The sequence below is a fragment of the Triturus cristatus genome, chromosome 12, assembly GCF_964204655.1.
Source record: "Triturus cristatus chromosome 12, aTriCri1.1, whole genome shotgun sequence".
Taxonomy (NCBI): domain Eukaryota; kingdom Metazoa; phylum Chordata; class Amphibia; order Caudata; family Salamandridae; genus Triturus; species Triturus cristatus.
This window is the reverse complement of record NC_140595.1, coordinates 686,768,105-686,786,561: the sequence shown is the minus strand read 5'-3', so window position 1 is coordinate 686,786,561 and position 18,457 is coordinate 686,768,105. Positions and strand designations below refer to the sequence as shown.

Sequence of the window (18,457 nt, the reverse complement as noted above, 5' to 3'; positions counted from 1 at the left end):
GCGAAAATGGACACAATATTATCACAATTAACATAAGTCACCCTACCTCCCTCTTGTACGCTATTTAGAATTACATGACATAACTTCTATATTTTACAGGTAAGTTTACTTCTCTCCCCACACGTGTTCTTTTAATGCCACTACACGAAGGTTGTGCAGCCCTTACAGTGGTACTTCCTCTATAGGAAGTAGGATGTGGAGAAGCAGAATGAACCTTCTCAATTTCAGTAACATCATCCCACATCCAATTCATGGATGATGATTTGTTTTCCTTACCAGAAGCTGAATAGATGTGATCTTTATCACATTTTGCCATCCTACTGTAATGCCATATTTTAGGATAACTTAATTTGGCTGATTTAGAATAAGTTTCTAGTACTTTCATAGTTGCAGAATATCTGCTTTCCCCTTGTTTCACCTTTGTACCAAGCTTTATTTTAACCAAATCTCCAACTTTTAGTTCCACCTCTTTAGTGCAATATTTTTCTCAAAATTGATTCTGTGGCATTCATATATTTTGCGTGAGTTAGAGTGGACAACAGAAGGTGACCATTTTCCACACACACTGTTACAATTCCAAGCCACATTGTCTTTCGTGGAGGGTTCTCTGCCCCTTAAAATTCTTAATGGACTGTAACTCGTACACATGGGAGTAATTCTGTATGCCCAAATAGTACTAAACAATTCTTTTTCCCAATCTTTTCCAGCACTCAGAGAAGCTTGAATACTCCCCATAATCGCTCTTTTACAGCGCTCAACTATGCCATTACTGGCTGGATGCTGTTTAGCAATACCCTGTTCATCCACGATACGACCCAGCAGTGGCGGTTGGTGACATTTGAAAGTGGAGAGGCGTACAATTTGTGGCTGAGCGCACTATGGCGAGCAAGCGTAGCAAGCGAGCCTGACTTGTGCTGCTCATGGCTGAAGTGAATAACAAAATGTGCATCTGACATTACCATGCTAAGATAACTTTGATCATTTTCCCCACAGGCTGCTTAATGCTGGATAAACTAGAATCAAAACACAATTATCCTCATGTAAGCCCCGGAGTGCAATAATTTGGTAGGATGCACAAAAATGCTTTTCAGTACGCATCCTTGGGGCCCGCCTTTACAGTCACAAGGGTGACACTTGTCCTGCAAGATTTGCGCTGAGAGACTTTATTTTTATCTTCTGTAGCAGAATCACCCTTGTCACCTGGAAAGTGAGACAGTAATGAAGCCTGAAGGTGGTAAAGTGGGCGGGGATGAAGAAGGTTGCTTCTCAATTAAATAGACTGAAAAGCATCCCAAAATGTATGCGTTTCTGATGACTTTGTGAGCACCCCAGACCTTTGAGCGCAGGCAGGAGGCATCACTCTCTCAAGAAAGCCTGTTTATGCGCAGAGATGCTAAAAGCCTCGGCAGAAAAGCCACAGCTTCAAGTCATTGCCGCTTTTAATGCAGACACATTTACGGATAAAGGGAACACTGTGGGCGGTAGGTGCGTGCGTGGAAACGTACCTGGGGAAAACACGAGCTCCGAGTAAGGGATTAGACTACAAAGAGCTATCTGCATCGAGGTGATAATCGACAACTAAAAAATAAATAACGTGGAATTGGTTGATGTATTCACCAGAGGTAAAATCGCTGTTTTGATAAGAAAAGAACTAATAAAGAGAAAAGGGAAAAGTCTTCCTGCGCGTCCTGAAAGCCAAATGGTTAGTAGTGGAGCACAAACCTGGGGGCAGAGAACTGTATAAGGTGGTACTCAAGCCTCTCACAAGAATACTACCTACCTCATAAGAATGGTGCTACAATGCTTGCACACATACTGATTGTCATTGTGACATCTCAAAGTGCCACACATGAAAGGATAAGAAGTGCAAGTTTTGCGCTTTAAAGCAAAAACGGGGCCAGCAATCCAAGGGAACAGAAAAACTCCAGCATTTTTAAAAAGACTTCAAGCTCTCTGCCACGGAACCGCCCCTCCCCCCGCTCAAGCCTCCCCCGCCCTACCCTTTCCAACAAACCCAGATACCAGCTTTTAATCCATTGGCTGCAGTGAAAAGAATCTTTGGTGTTAGGAAGAGCCAAGAAGCCTGCACGTCACGAGTATTTACAAGGACGATTGAAAGTGCACCCGCTCGACGATGAAGGTGTAAATGTAAACACAGTGTTTGCTATTAGTTTAGGCATCCCGTGCATGGCACCCTCACACCCTGTATTACATCTTTTTCTAAAGCAGACACGGTGCAGGACGTTCTCGTGTAAAGAGCGTTCACCAGTGTGAAGTGCACCCTCTGCTCACAAGTAATTTCTGTAGTGCACAACACGTGCGCTGCTCACTGATGCCTGCTGTCTGTGAAACGGATGAGAGACATAGACCTGCTGCTATTGTTGACAGTTCAGCACATTATAAATGGAACCTGCCTCTGACTGTCTCTAACGTACTTTGTGCACGTGCAGTTTACTTCCGTCATCCAGCTGCACCCCTACAGTTTTACAACTGCACCACCAGTCACGGGCGGGTGGGGGGTTGGGAATGGGGTCGTCGCAGGGGGATGGGGGAGGCGAGAGGGGTTCGTTTCACTGAAAAAAAAATTAAATTAAATAAAGCTTACCATCCCGCTTCTGGAAGGGTCCCGACTCCTGCTCCCGCCGTCCTGCGTGTTCAATTCTTGCAGCTCTCCTCAGAAAGGCAGCCTCCCTCCCTTCCCCCTGCCAATCACAATGCTGCATTGGCAGCGTTGTGAGTTGTGAGGCGCATCGGAGCGCGCCCCACCCGGGCCATTTTCTCTGTAGGCTGCTGCAAGGGAGAGTGGGCGGTCCTGCTGGAGGGCAGGGGGGGAGTGGCTTGCCCACTGTTGTGGGTATTGACTGTTTGGTCGGCCCCAGGGTCGACCAAACTGTCAATACCCACAACAGTGAGCAAGCCACTCCCCCTGCCCTCCAGCAGGACCGCCCACCCCCAACAAGGCACTTCTGCTTTCTCTCCATGCGCAAAGCAGAAACATAAAATGGTAGTTATTACCATTTATGTTTCTGCCTTCTCGCACGGCGAGAAAGCAGTGGGCGACGCCCCAATGGGGGAGCCGCCACTGGGACCCAGCCAATCAATACTTAGATCTTCCCAAGGATGGTCTGATGCCAATACTAGGTTTAAATACATGCTGGCTTTTGTCAAAGTTTTTGCAAAAGGAACACTGTTTTACAAAATTTTCAGAATCTTTATCGATCCCGGGCCACCAGTAAAACATTTGTACTTTATTTTTGATTTTAACGATCCCTAGATGGCCTTCGTGATTGATTTCTAAAATTCTGGGACGTAAATTCAAAGGAGCAACAATTCTTTCACCTCTACATAGGTAGTTACTATTATCAATGGACAATTCTTCTTTAATTTCCCACATTGCTCTAAGGTCACCTTGCAGATCGCATTTGTTAGGCCAACCACTGATTACATACTTAGCAGCATCCTTTAAAGTTTTTTCTTGTTCATATTCCATGTCCCAGTCTTTTTTAGTAATAGCATTGGCAGAGTCATACACAATAGCTACATTAAAGTCATCCCAATCAGAACACGCAGTATTTTGTGCAGGTTAAGGAGATCTGCTAAGATAATCAGCCACTCGGTTCCTTTTCCCTGGTGAGTATTCAACTTCGTAATTGAATTCTAATAACTTTAAACTCATCCTCGCTAGTCTGGGAGTAGCTTTTAGTATGCCCTCAAATGTTAATACTTTTAGCAAGGGTTTGTGATCAGTACGCAGTGTGAATTTTGTCCCCCAAACAAACTGTCTAAACTTCTCCATTGCCCAGACAGTAGCTAACATCTCTTTCTCAATAAGAGCTTCCCCAAACAAAATTTGTTTGCAAAAATCATGTTAAAACAAAACAATACTTTACAAAGATAAGAGGACAGCAGGCAACATCAGACATATAGGAATTAAAAAACAAACACTGACATTCATTCTAGCAGAGGAAAAAAGTGGGATAAAAAAAAATCGGGATAATGTATTTCCTCCTTAGACGTCTATTGAACCAAAGCAATTTCAGGCGTGATACGGCCAAAACAAAGCCATTTTAACGTGAAAAATCGTGAGCTTCCCGCCCGAATCGGGGGTATTGGCATGTATGTATGTGAGTCGAAAGCGAAAATAATGTGGCCATCGCTAGACCTAATGGCTTTGCCAATGCCTGTTTGTGCAGTAAGCAGCTACAACTCTCAGATGCGATTCAAAAGAACGAACCCCGGCATCTATTTCAAGCTGGTATTATTGCGCAGGAGCGGCCCAACTACACTCCCCTTTAAACAGCGCATGTGCACCTCCACGGTGTTCTTTAACAGCACATGCGCAGTTTGTTACTGGAGCAAGGTATCTTGGCGCATGCGCAGTGTCATTGTACTAGCTGGTAGGTGGCGCTGTATCCAGCTCTCCATGCGATGTTTGAGCCCTCACAGCCTCTCTCCGCAGGCTTCGGAGAAGCCCGCGCCCGGCCCGCACTGACCCCCTCCCGGGCCGCGCCATGGAGCGCATGGAGGTGGAGCAGTGCGCAGGCGCGGGGGGCGGGGTGCCTCTGCGCAGGTCCAACAGTGCCCCCATGATCACCAGCCTAAGGTGAGGACTGTAGAGTAATGAGGGGTGACTTGGGCGAGAGAAGTCTAGACTTCCTAACTCGGGATGTTCTGAGTAAAGAACCATAGAGAGGACGTGACTAGAATAATGAGCTACAGTGAAGAATCTCTAGTCTGAGTGATGTGGCGACCATAGAGAGGTGTGGAGACAAGCTTGGAACACAAAACCATGGTGCATGGGCCCCAAATTGATATGAGAAAGACCGGAAAAGAGAAGCTTGATCTACAGACCGCTCTGACTACCAGCTTTGAGTTAGCACCATTGATTTGCAGACCTGCCCCAGCTTCATAGTGTCATGCTGAATATCCCTAAGAGCCTTCTAAGTAAGGATAGATAAGTGTGGATTGCTGCATCCCAAAGTGAGGCTCAAAGAGAGGAAGTGGGAGAGAACGATCTGAGCTAAAGAACTCCTTGGTCAACAAGCAGGCAGTGATCATAGAATCCACAGCCGACAAGTGTCCATATGTGACACCTATTTATTTACTTTTTGCGAATTTATGTAGTGCTGAGATGGACCAGAGGCATCAGAGTGCTTCACAATTAGGCCAGAACATATCAATAACAAATACACATGTACATTAAAAGTGGAGTGATTGCAAGGTTAGCCATCACACATTCATTCTTGGCAGGACATAACATTGAAAAGCAGACAGCACAGTACTATGTAAGGATCATGAATCGAAAGTGCAGATTGAGGTTGGTATGCGATTGGAGGGAGCGTGAGGAGGTAGGAGCGGTTTATGCCAGGTGTCGTTCTAAGTGAAAAGCTCTTAGGTCTTTTTTGAAGGAGACATGACGCAGTCAGGCAAAGGCTCAGTGGGAAGGAGTTACAGATTCTTGTGGTGCTTTCCGAGAAGGATTGGTTCATGTATCGCTTGTGCTTGAAGGTGGGTGGTTCGAGGAGGTGCAATTGAGCGTTCTTTGAATGTTGGCCGGAGCCTGAGATTTTCAGTTTCTCAGAGAAGTACAAGGGTAAAGAGGAGTGAAGATGTTTGAGTGGTCTAGACATTTTTAAATTGAGCACTTGACTCTATGGGAAGCCACTGAAGGAAGAATTGAATGGGGTAGATGTAATTGAATTTTTTGTGACCTGTCAGGAAGTAGGTTGCTGGCCTTTTCTGAGTGGACCTAGGTGGACTTTGGGAATGTCGGAAAAGAGTACAATTCCGTTGTCTAGTCTGGAGAGCACAAGTGCCTGGACAACAGATTTAAGGTCTTGTGCTGGGATGAGATTCCTGATTTCCCAAAGCAGCCTTAGCAGGAACCGGGCACTTATCCATGGTGGAGATAATGGCTCTGGAGGTAATGAAATCTGTTGAGGGTGAAACCAATAGATTTGGTATTCTGAATGATGGAGGGGTGGTATTCAATCTCCGGGCGGAGATCTTCTAGACTTGGATCGAAAATGCTTCTTTGGAGAGATGAGAAGAAATGTTGTTTTCACCGGGTTTAGTTTGGTGTGGTTGTTTGTTTGCCATCCAAACTCCAATTCTATTCAGAGAGTTGTATAGGCAGGTGAAGTCCTCCAGGCATGAGACCTTCAGGTAGATTTGGGTGTCGTCGGCATATAGGTAGAAGAGGACTCCTGAGGATCGCGCAGAGAAGTTCGAGGTAGAGGTTGGGGAGAGAATTTAAGCTTGGGGCATCTCTTATTGCTGGCTGACGGGATCTGAGACACCATAACCAATTTTTACAATTTAGGAGCAGTTTGTTAAATATGAGGTGAAGAACTGAAGGACAACACTATTAAATATCCATAAAATACTTCATGGTGTCTAAAAAATACTCATGGTTGACTGTGTCAAACGCAGCAGAGAGGTCGAGGAGTAAAGGAGGCAGGAGTTACCTGTGTCAAGGATGCAGAGGGCATTGTCCACAATCTGCAGAATTGCAGTCTCAGTACTGTGGCCCTGATGGAATCCAGATTGGAGGGAGTTAAGGAGGTTGTTATCCTAGATGTGGGATGACAGTTGGGAGGCTACGCAACTTCGTCTAGGAGAGGCAGGGTGGATACTGGGTGGAAGTTGTTAAAGTCGTAAGGGTCCAGTGGTTGTTTTTTCTCTCTCCTGGAGAGGAGATATTTGATCCCTTTTTAAACCGCCTGGTAACCTGTTCTGATGCAGTAATGAGTTAATCAAGATTGTCCAGATGGGGAGAAGCAGTTTAGCTAGGGATTTGCAGATGGGGTCCGGGGTGGTGTTGCAAAGATGGTTAGAGGGTTGAGTTAGAAGTAGATTGGCCTCTGAGATTGGGGAGGAGGAGGAAGGACAATGACTGCAGTGCCTTGAAAAACAGTATCTGCTCGATGATGTTGATGAGTTTGAGCAGAAGGGAGATGTTAATTTTTACGACTATTTGGTGAAGAACATTGCAATGTTATTGCATAAGACCACGGATGCCTTGGATGAGGGGTTAGAGAGAGGGTTTTTGGCTTCCTTAAATACTTCAGATAGTTGTTTCAGTTGGTTGTTGGCAGTATCCAGGGAGGATCTTGTATGTGATGTATTGGCTTTAAAGATGTGGCCTTTGTAGTTTCATCTCACAGTACAAAGTTTTGTTAAACGTAATGATAAGGGACCTAGTCGCCATTATTTCTCCCACTGGCCTTCAGTCAGTGGAACTGTTCTAGCTCGCTGCTTTTTGGGCCATAGCTCCCAGGTCAGTCTGTATAATGCGTGACACCATAAGCCTTTGGCGTACAGCGACTTGAGCCTCTATCAGTATAGTTGGAAAAGCAAAACCACCAGCTTCAGAATGTGGATTGCCTGAAGGTGCCAAACATGAACGGGTCAATTGGGGTGCCATGTTGTGACCTGTAGTTTTGTCTTTAGCCCAGTAAGGAGTACTGGGATAGGAGGAAACTGGTAAGAGTCTGAAATTTGAGAGGGAACTGGGATCCAAGGTAAATTCTATGAATTAGCCCATCTGTGTTTCTGTGCTGCTTGCCATCAGCAGCGGCTGCATATTCTGCTTGCTGGTGTGGACCAGTAGAGAGCTCATTTATCTTTCCTGCACATCAAGAACATCATTCCTGAGAGATGGAATGCAACAGAAAACAACCTGAGTTAGGGACATTGAGAAAGGGAATATAGAATGATGTGGCCAGCATTCTGTGGTAAGGGCATAGAAAGAAAAACATGATGACATGCATTGCAGTATTCTAGCCCCAGCCTGAAAGAGAGGACAGTTGAGAGGTGGGCTAGATAAGTCTCACGTACTGAATTCTGTGATAACCGGCCTCTGTTGTGGATAGTCTCGGATTAGATTTAGTTATTGGCCTCAGTTAAAAAACCATAGAGCGGAGGACAATCCAGCATAAGCCAAATACTTCATGTCCATGCTTAAAGTCAGTAGAGCACCCTGTATCTGTTTCCTTTTTGCAAAAAATCAGATGTGTTAGTCTAGTTGATGCAAGCAAAGACTCCACAGTGCAGAACTCAGCTATTTGTTAAAAGAACGCCAATAACTGTATATATGGTTTACTCATGCTTTGGAGTGATATAGCAACTCTGCCATGCTCACTATGCGGAGGCAAAAACAATAGAGAAAAATATAGACACCTGGACTGCTGGGCTGTTTGATATGCAGCAGGGTGTATGGCCTTGAGAGAAGGATGAAAATGCCTCAACTGCAGAACTCTGTGATTCATAGTTGATAATAGGATCATAGAAATGTTGACTGGACTGGTTTACAGAATTTTATGGTAACCAGTTTGAGGTATGGATCAGGGAGCTAATCGTATACTTTTGAGTACAGAACGTCAATCTGAGGCAATCTCCATAAAGAAGAGGGCAGACCAGCCAGATATACAGAACTCCCCGATCTGGAGAGGAACCAGATAGGACACCCCACAACAACTCAGAAGAAGTGCCTCCCGCTTACCACCTACTGGACGTAAGCACTCCTCCCACACCCTTAAATAATCCTCTAATCTTGCTCCCACCCTCTTCAGACCCCAGACTTAACGAGATCATACTCTTGTTACGGCAAATCAAAGAAGATCTACAAGCTTTATCTGAGGCTCTTCTGAGCCAACCCTGGTACACTAGATTTGCACGACAGACTAAATCAAACTTGCACCTGACCCACTGAGTAGTCACTTCGAAATTTTCGACCCCCAGGTGGAAATCAGTTCCTTTTCACAATAAATCAACCCGCCCAATCCGCAGTACTAATCCGCTATCGGAGGCAGATTTACTCTCTACTCCAATCCTATGAAACCTCACAACACGATGTCTCCAGACAAACCGCCCAAAATGGCTCCAATCCCAACCATTCCCCCTAACACTCAAAGGCCCATTAAACACAACCCTAAAGGCATCATCGAATACAACCTTAGACAAATTCCCCTCATTCAGGAACCCAATACATCCCACATCACGCCCCGTCTTAAGTGTATACTCCTAAACTGTAGATCGGCCTCAAGACACGCAGCCGACATAGCCGACCTCATTCTTGTGAATACATATGCCTCAACATCACTAGCAGTGGCAAACCAGTATGCTCTCTACACGCCCTCTATCATCCACTAGGTGATAACCTCTCCTTTGCCGAACATTTCATGGATATAGTCTCTTCTGATGCCGGACATCAAAATACCCAAATATTTCTCAAAGACCTCAATCTCCACTGGAATGACCCCAATGATGCAGTGGTCAATAGTCTCAAAAACGTCCTCTCTGACCTCGACCTCACCCAAATTTGTAACAGCTCTACACACGATAAAGGATCAATCCTTGATTTAGTAATTTCTAAAGTTGAGTCCATCCAGTTAGATACGATCCATCCATGTGATTGGTCCGATCATCATATTATCACCTTCTTCATAATGAAACAGTGAATCTTAACTCGGTTCAACCCACAAGACCCAAAGTATGGAAGAGGGATGTGAATAACATTGACCCTACCATAATCACAACTTCCAGCTATAACCTACTTCTTCCTCCCGAAGGGATATCCAATGTTCATGATCTCACCAACCACTACTTCATTTCCATGAACTTGATACTAAATGAGGTAGCCCCCCCTTCAACTAAAGAGAGTCTCCACAAAAGATTCTAAGCCTTGGTACAATGGAAGACTCAACGAGGACAGACGATCCCTAAGAACAACTGAACGCACATGGAGATCAGCTTATTGCCCTGAACCCTGCCAATCACTTCACTGACCCTCTCCTAGCAAGCGTCGTAAAAAACTTCACCCCGCTGCTGCTACCTCTCTGAACCAAGATCATAAATAACTTTACGCCAAGGCTACATCCCCGACACCCTCAAAGCCGGGCAGGTATCCCCCATTCTAAAGAAACCTACGGCTGACCCTGCGGATTTAAACAATTACCGCCCTATATCCAACATCCCTACCTTGGCCAAACTCTTAGAAAAATGTGTACACCTCCAGCTGATAAGACATATTTAACATTTTAACCTACTCAACAAATACCAATCAGTTTTCCGTGCCAGTCACAGCACTGAATCAGCCTCGACACATATAATTGACGATGCTCTACAAATCCTAGATCAGAACGGAGCCTGCTTACTCATCTTGCTAGACCTTTCCTCTGCCTTTGATACCGTCAAACACGATAACCTGATAGACCTTCTGAAACACAGAATGGGATTATCGGGATCAGGTCTAAATTGGTTTACTTCGTTTCTCCGAAACAGATCACAACGATTCAAGGTCAACCACTCCCTGTCCAAACCCGTCCCAGTCACTTTAGGAGTCCCACAAGGGTCTTCACTATCTCCGACACAGTTCAACCCACTCATGGAACCACTCACCGAAATTCTCTACTCGTCTAAAGTGCAATATCACATGTACGCTGATGACACACAACTATACCTTAAGATCCATACCCTAGAAGACATCAAATCGCTCAACACAACTCTCGGAAAAACTCAGACCTGGCTGGCAGAAAACCATCTAAAACTGAATGCCCTCAAAACCGAATTCCTCCTAATCGCTCCTCCCGCCCAAGTACCCATACTGCAAGGCTGGATCAAACACCTTACTACACTAAACTGCCAACCTCTTATCGTGGATTCAGTGAAATCGCTGGGAATAACACTGGACAGAAACCTCAATATGCAAAAACACATCAGCAACGCAATAAAAGGAGCAAACTTTCAGATACTTTGAGAAAGCTGAAACCTTTCCTGCCGGAAAAAGACTTCAAGCTGGCAGTACAAGCTCTAGTCGTCCCATGAGTGGATTATGGGAGTGTCTCTCTCTACGGCCTGCCCAGAGCTGCAACGGCCCCTCTAAGAGCCTCAATCAACGCCGCAGCGAGACTTATCACTGGCCCGAAAAGAAGCTCCCACATATCCCGCAACCTAAAATCCCTTAATTGGCTACCTTTTGAAGCCAGAATTCATTTCAAAATAGCATGTATGACACATAAAGCCATTCATCACAACACACCCAACTATCTCGCACATAAACTGGCGCTCTCATGTGGGGTCAGATCTTCAAGAAGTGCTAAAAACCTGCTACTGAAACAGCAAAGATTCAACAAGAAGAAAACATATAACCAAACCTTTTCAGGGATGGCGCCCAAAATCTGGAATGCTCTACCCCCAGAAACTAGACTTAATCCCTCTATTGCATCTTTCAAAAAAGAAGTGTGTCGGAGATACTGAAGACCCTTGTGGGACTCCTAGAAACCTGTAGGGAGAGTGATCAAAGATAAGGTGCGCAGAGAAAATGATTAGCCGAAACTGGGAGAACTCCCCTGTTCCACCCAGGGTATACAATATAGATCAGACTGAACTGCTGAAGTAAGGAGTGCAAAGAAGGAAGATGCACAGCTGTACTATAGCATTTTGTGACCCACGCCCATCCCCTATGTTTACCCCAGTCTAAAGTAAGGCAATAGAGAGGAATGGGACAGACGAGCCTTGACTACATACTTTTACAATAAGTTTGAAGTAAAGCCCTTAGGAAGGGCTGAGGACGTCCATGACTACCAACTTGTGTGATCCTCTCCCAGACTGGACTGCAGAACCTTATCACCAGCCAAGGAAGGGCCATAGTTTGGGTGTCAGCTTTTTCTCCGGGCCCTGGGGTTTATATGAAGCACTGGACAGATTCAGAGATGTGATGAGTTTCTCACCAGGAACTGAATTGCCTGTGAAGGTTAGTCACTACTCTCAAAGTTTCCTTGACTATTGAGTGGTAGCTCTGGTTGAGCACTCATAACCTACTGAAAGAAATTGATGAGAAGGTTTGGTTCGGAGGAAACCTAAAACAGACAAATGACAGTTAATAAATGTCACTGTCCAGCCACAGGTATTCTTTAATACTTGGTTCTAAATATCACCACGTAATAATGCACTGCAGCAATCAAAACTAAAATCCATATTAGAAAACACTCCCTGAAAAACAATTCCCAAATCGAGCTTACACAATACAACATAAACAGAATTGCAGCTACTGCGTATATTTTGTACTTGCCAGCATTGCCCAGAAACACTCAGGTGTTGTTGGGGAGTCGTTATTCCTTTACAAACATCCTATAGTAGAACCAGATATGCATTGAATATGTGAGCACCAGAAAGGTGTAGTACAACAGCCTTTGGAAGCTTGGTAAAGACTCCCAACGCAGCTCAGTTCATTTTCTTGCTGGTGTTGGTATTTGGATGAAATGTCTAAAAGAACCAAATAAACTAGGATTTAAAAAGCTTTTTTTTTTATATAACTGAGAATTTGGGAGCTATGCCTGCAGAGTGTTTTCATGTCACATGTACTCTGGAGCTTCCCTTTGCTCGGAGTTTCCGATAGGAGCTTCAATAATAAAGAAATTGGCCAGTATATCACAACTGCACTCTAGCTGCAGTTTCTGTGGAGCCCATGGGTTGGTGGAACCTCGCAATTAGATCTAGAGATATCGGGTAGTCTTACCAGAAGAGTATTCCATAAGTAGCAGGTAACAGGTTCTATAGTGCCATTGAGGTCTCTGTATACCGGAAGCCTCATGATCAGTGATCCTGAGAAATTGTTAGATGGCAACAGCTCAAAAGCTGTTTAGCACAGGTGGAAAATTCTTTCGCCCCAGGGTCCCTACCTGCTCTGGGCACTTTTTGGTCAACATGTGGGTGCCCCAGGAGCAATACAACCCTTTTGTTCTCAAAATGTTACCAACAATGGTGTCTGCTGGTTCCAACAATGTTAATTCTCCTTCATCTACTTACTATTCTTTCAAAACTACTAATAACACATGGTACATGAGTGCTAAATATACAACAGTCAGACCTGGTACCAATTAATGGACCTGGATGTCAGGCTGTTAAAGGGAGTCCCAGTTGTCTCCGTACCCTTTCAAAAGCATATCCGCGGGGATAGGGGTTTGGTCTTTGCTCATGATCGAGGGCTTTTTATACAATCACCCCACTAAGATAAGCAGAGCAGCACAGAAATGCCTCAGCATGAGAGCTCTTTCATGATCAAGACCATCAAAGGCGGAGTTGAGGAGCACTTTTAGTAATTTGTCTTGAACACAAACGGTCTATAAAAAATGATGAAAAATAGAGAACTTTGAAAAACCTTGTTAAAGAATTAATTAAAGTTTGTATTGAATGAAATCCCATCCAAAGCAACCACAGAAGAATTGTTCATAAATTCTGATAGAAACTCTGCGGAAACGTCTTAAGCCATTCTGCTGGGAAGTGCAATTGGTGTTCTGGACTCAGTCGTTTACAGATTTTAGGATTTTGTAGAATGCTGAGTGCTGGGTCACTACACCTCCACTCCTTGAAGTACTATTTATAGTTGATGAAAATAGTTAAACTCTTTTAAAACAAAAACCCATATCCTTTAAAAATAAGAAGACACCAGTGGCTCCTGCACATAAACAAATGATCACAATGGCATGCGCCCCGGGACTTTCCAGTCCAAAGCTTGAATTAAGGATTGTATGAGGGGTGGGATAGATAAGGCTGACATGTGGAACTCTGCGTTTGCCACCTGGAAGTATGGGTCATAGAGAAGATTGTATGCCAGTTCTTGTGATACAGTCACATGGGTATATATTTTACAGCCCCCTGTGCATTTTAGGATTTTTCAGATTACTGGAATTCATCCTATTTTGCTGTCATCCACTTTCCATATAGGTCAGGGTGTGACCTTAGTAGTAAGTGTTCTTAGGGTGTGTAATACCAGCACAATTTGGATGTTGTGGCCGTAAGTATCCTTTAAAATATTTATTCAACTACCATTGTTTCAGTGGCAGACTGTGACACATTTGTTTTTTTTTGTTTTTTTTTTTTTGTTGAAACCGTTTATTGCAATCTCAATTATATACAAGTATGGGCCTACAACCTTCCGGCCGGCCGCTAAAGTGACAGAGGCAAATGACATACATACAATAAGGCACCTGACTTTGCAGAGACGATAAAGCAGGAGTTATCAACAACGTAGGCCACATGACTCTGAGCCCACAATACGGTTTCGTTTTATACAACACAACAACATAAAACCACACCCGCAAGGCAACCCGCGATCGAAAATGACGACACGTGCTCCTCCAGTGGGGGACCCCAACCATCCAAAGAAATCCAGAGAGGGGAAGGGAAACATATCCGGGACTGGGAGGACAATGTGCCCGGGGCTGAGGGAGGGGGTCAACTAGGGGGATGGAGCTGGTGAAGTGGGAGGCAACGACGGCGGCTCGCAAATAGCCCCGCGGTAGGCGTTCCAGGGGCCCCATATCTTCACCCATGCCCCAGGCTTACCCCGCGCCACATACACCACCTTTTCTCGGAACATGCACCAATCCATGTGTTCTTTCCAGGCTGACACCGCCGGGGGCCTCTGGGATCCCCACAGTTGAGCAATGTCACGTTTAGCTATCATATATCCCAGAGTCACCCATCGCGTCTGCGGAACCGAGTAATCGGTCGGTTCCCACACATTCAGCAAGCATCTCCTCGCTTCAGGCAACAGCGCGACATGCGTGACCGCTCGCAGGACCTCATGCACACCACGCCAGAATCGCTCCACCCTCGGACATTCCCACAGAATGTGCAAAAAAGTCGCCAAAGCACCACACCCACGCTTACACAATCCATCCTCGGCATAGCCCATACGCAGAAGCCTTGGCCCCGTCATATACACCCGGTGGAGTATCTTAAGCTGGACGAAGCGAAGGCGAGCCGGGATGGCCACCTCCTTCGGAGAGGCCACCGCGGAAATCCAGTCCTCGTCGTCCAACTCCAGCCCATCGGCAACCCAAGCCTCGCGGAGGCCAGTCAGTAAGCCTGAGCGGTCATTTATCAATTTCTTGTAAATGAGGGAGATCGTACTGTCCGGAACGTGGCCATCTAGCACTCTATCCTCCAGGGGGGAGGACTCCGGGATGGAGGCCACGTCTGGGAAGACGGAACCCAGTGCGTGACGGATCTGCAGGTAGCGAAAGTATTCACTGCCCTGCAGCTGAAACTCCGCCTGCAGCGTCTCGAATGTTTTGAATCCTCCCCTCGTCCAGAGATCTCCCACTGTACTGATGCCTATCATGTCCCACCTCTCGAAGCCCTTCGAGGTCCACAAAGAGCCCAGCCTCTCCGACGCATACAACGGTGACGCTCGGGTCAAACGGTCCTTCCATCCCATAGCTGCATTAGCCGCGTGCCATACTCGCACCATGACACGCGTGGGTCCCGTCAAGCGGGAATCGGGCACGCTAGTGTAGAGCGCTCGATTGTAGTCGCCACCGGGCAGGAGCATTTTGTCCATTTCAAATGCCGGATTTAGGGCGGGCCCATAGAAACCGTGATTAATTGCAGCTAACTGGGAGGCCCAGTAATACCGCTTAATATCCGGGAGGGCAATCCCTCCGTCGTACCACGGGAGCGTCAATTTTGCCAGAGCTATACGCGGCCTCCCGTCCCAAAACAGACGGCGCTGCAAGCTTTCCACCTCACGGAAGTAGCGCGCCGGAACCAAGTCCATAGTGTTCTGGAGAGCGTACAGAAAGCGCGGCAATGACATCATCTTGAACAATGCCGCCCGGCCGAGCGGCGAGAGCGGCAAGCGCCGCCAGCGCGCGACGTCCTCCTTCAAGCGCTGGAGGGGGGGAAGCAAATTTCGCTCGTAGCGGGCCACCGGGTCCAGCGTAATATAGACCCCAGGTATCGGAATCCCTGCGAGGCAATCTGGATCGGACAACCCCGAGGGAGGACAGGAGCCTCCCCGGAAAGCACATAGACACAGGATTTAGCCCAGTTGATGACAAGGCCTGAATTACGGCCGAAGGAGCGCAAAACATCGTCCAGGACAATCAGTGACTTGCGCGGGGAGGCTAAGTACAGAAGGATATCGTCAGCGTAGAGGGACACGCGGTCCTCATACTCGGGGGTCCAACGGAGACCACGGATAGAAGGGTGCCACCGCAGCCACTCCGCCAGGGGTTCCAAGGCCAGTGCAAAAAGGAGCGGCGACAGGGGACAACCCTGTCGCGTGCCCCGTCCCAGCCCGAATGGGGCCGAGACTCGACCATTCACCACCACCTGTGCCAATGGGTCCGAGTACAGCAATTTGACCCAACTGATGAATCCCGGGCCAAATCCAAATTTCGCCAGCATCGCCCAGATGTAGGGCCATTCGAGCGTGTCGAACGCCATGGTGGCGTCTAAGGACGCCAAGATGGCCGGCTCCCGCACGAACGGAACACGCGCGAGCACCCCGTGCAAGCGCCGCAGATTAAGGGCCGTGTTGCGATGGGGAATAAAGCCGGACTGGTCCTGGTGGACCAAATCGCCCACCACGCCGACCAGCCGGTTGGCAAGCACCTTGGCGAGGATTTTAGGCTCAAGGGAAAAATAAGAGGGACCCCTTAAAATGTCAAGGGAAATGAGGTTCTTGTAACCAGAGAGGAGAAAGCGATTCCCTTAACTTGTCAGTTTAGAGTTTAGTGGATACTTGTAATTTCATAGAGAGATTGAATACTGAATCAATGGTTCTATGTTATTACAACACTTTATTAAAAGTTATATATATATATACATTGTATTTAGTCATTGACCAAACACATACAATAAAATACAATCACATAAAAAAATTAATCACAATATAAAAAACAATCGTTCACGGAAATATGCATTTCATATTCAACAACAATGTAAGTGTATAATACATCACAATTATGACCAACCTAATAGAGACAGACATATACGTAAGACAAAAAGAGAGTTACTATTCTTTACGGATACACATCCAATTTGGACTTCAAAACATAGTTCCTTGATACACAGATATAATCAGTATTCAGTTTCTCTATGTTGGTCCTTGGATTGTGCCTTTCAAAAGCGTCGACGCGTTTCGATGGCCTCAGATTATTCGTACCATCTTTATCAAGACACCAATTTGTCTATCTCTTGACTTCAGTCCTAAATAAGACAAACATACATAGTCATATATAGTCTAAATATTATTTCATAATCTTTTTCTAACAGTGATTCAGACTCCTGTCTATTCTATGTAACATGCTATTCTTCTAGCACTTATTCAGATTGGGGGTGATCTATGGTAAATAATTTACCAAGACAATAGGGTTCTATCAAACGAAAAAATAAAATCAGATCCTGATTCAATAATAAATAGAGGTGAGACTTACGAACCTTAATATATAAAGGAAGATGGTATACTTACATCAACTAGTGTCCCAACTAAAAAAATAGAAATAGAATTCCAGCATAGTTAAGGATGAACAAAGTGGGGCATAAGGGGGTTTAAGAAACAGAATTGAACATTTACGGTCAACATAGAAACCTTGAAAGATATGGACAAGTAATAAAAACTAGTCAACACGTTAGACATTACACAGAGAAGGGATCAACCTCTCATCTTTTCCCTAAACAACTAGAACCCTATTGTCTTGGTAAATTATTTACCATAGATCACCCCCAATCTGAATAAGTGCTAGAAGAATAGCATGTTACATAGAATAGACAGGAGTCTGAATCACTGTTAGAAAAAGATTATGAAATAATATTTAGACTATATATGACTATGTATGTTTGTCTTATTTAGGACCGAAGTCAAGAGATAGACAAATTGGTGTCTTGATAAAGATGGTACGAATAATCTGAGGCCATCGAAACGCGTCGACGCTTTTGAAAGGCACAATCCAAGGACCAACATAGAGAAACTGAATACTGATTATATCTGTGTATCAAGGAACTATGTTTTGAAGTCCAAATTGGATGTGTATCCGTAAAGAATAGTAACTCTCTTTTTGTCTTACGTATATGTCTGTCTCTATTAGGTTGGTCATAATTGTGATGTATTATACACTTACATTGTTGTTGAATATGAAATGCATATTTCCGTGAACGATTGTTTTTTATATTGTGATTAATTTTTTTATGTGATTGTATTTTATTGTATGTGTTTGGTCAATGACTAAATACAATGTATATATATATATAACTTTTAATAAAGTGTTGTAATAACATAGAACCATTGATTCAGTATTCAATCTCTCTATGAAATTACAAGTATCCACTAAACTCTAAACTGACAAGTTAAGGGAATCGCTTTCTCCTCCGAGGATTTTAGGCTCCGCATTCAAGAGCGAGATAGGCCGGTAGGATGTGACCCGGTCTCGCGGTCTCCCCTCCTTGTGGATAAACACGATGGTAGCCAGACGCTGGTCCGGCGGGAGGGAGCCCCGCGAGTGGGCCGCAAGGAACATTGCGCGGAGATGGGGTGCAAGTACATCCGGTCGCAGTTTATACAACTCGATAGGAATACCGTTCGGGCCCATGGCCTTGCCAGAAGCGACCGAGCGGATGGCGAGGGCAATTTCGTCCGAGGTGGGGGCGGCATCCATCAACTCCCTGT

The 18,457-nt window shown here is 45.3% G+C and overlaps 1 protein-coding gene across 2 annotated transcripts in view; it reads left to right on the top strand.

Annotated features, from left to right (window-relative positions):
* Nucleotides 1-4,369: 4,369 nt before the first annotated feature.
* LOC146780095 (P2R1A-PPP2R2A-interacting phosphatase regulator 1-like) overlaps nucleotides 4,370-18,457 on the top strand; it is a 79,133-nt gene continuing 65,045 nt past the window's right edge. Inside the window, exon 1 of one of the 2 annotated variants that reach the window (XM_085637692.1) lies at nucleotides 4,370-4,603. In XM_085637692.1, the coding sequence (XP_085493818.1) occupies nucleotides 4,512-4,603 (92 nt within the window). In that variant the 5' untranslated portion in view covers nucleotides 4,370-4,511. The remainder of the gene's footprint in view (nucleotides 4,604-18,457) is intronic. The other variant, XM_085637691.1, reaches the window with a different exon arrangement.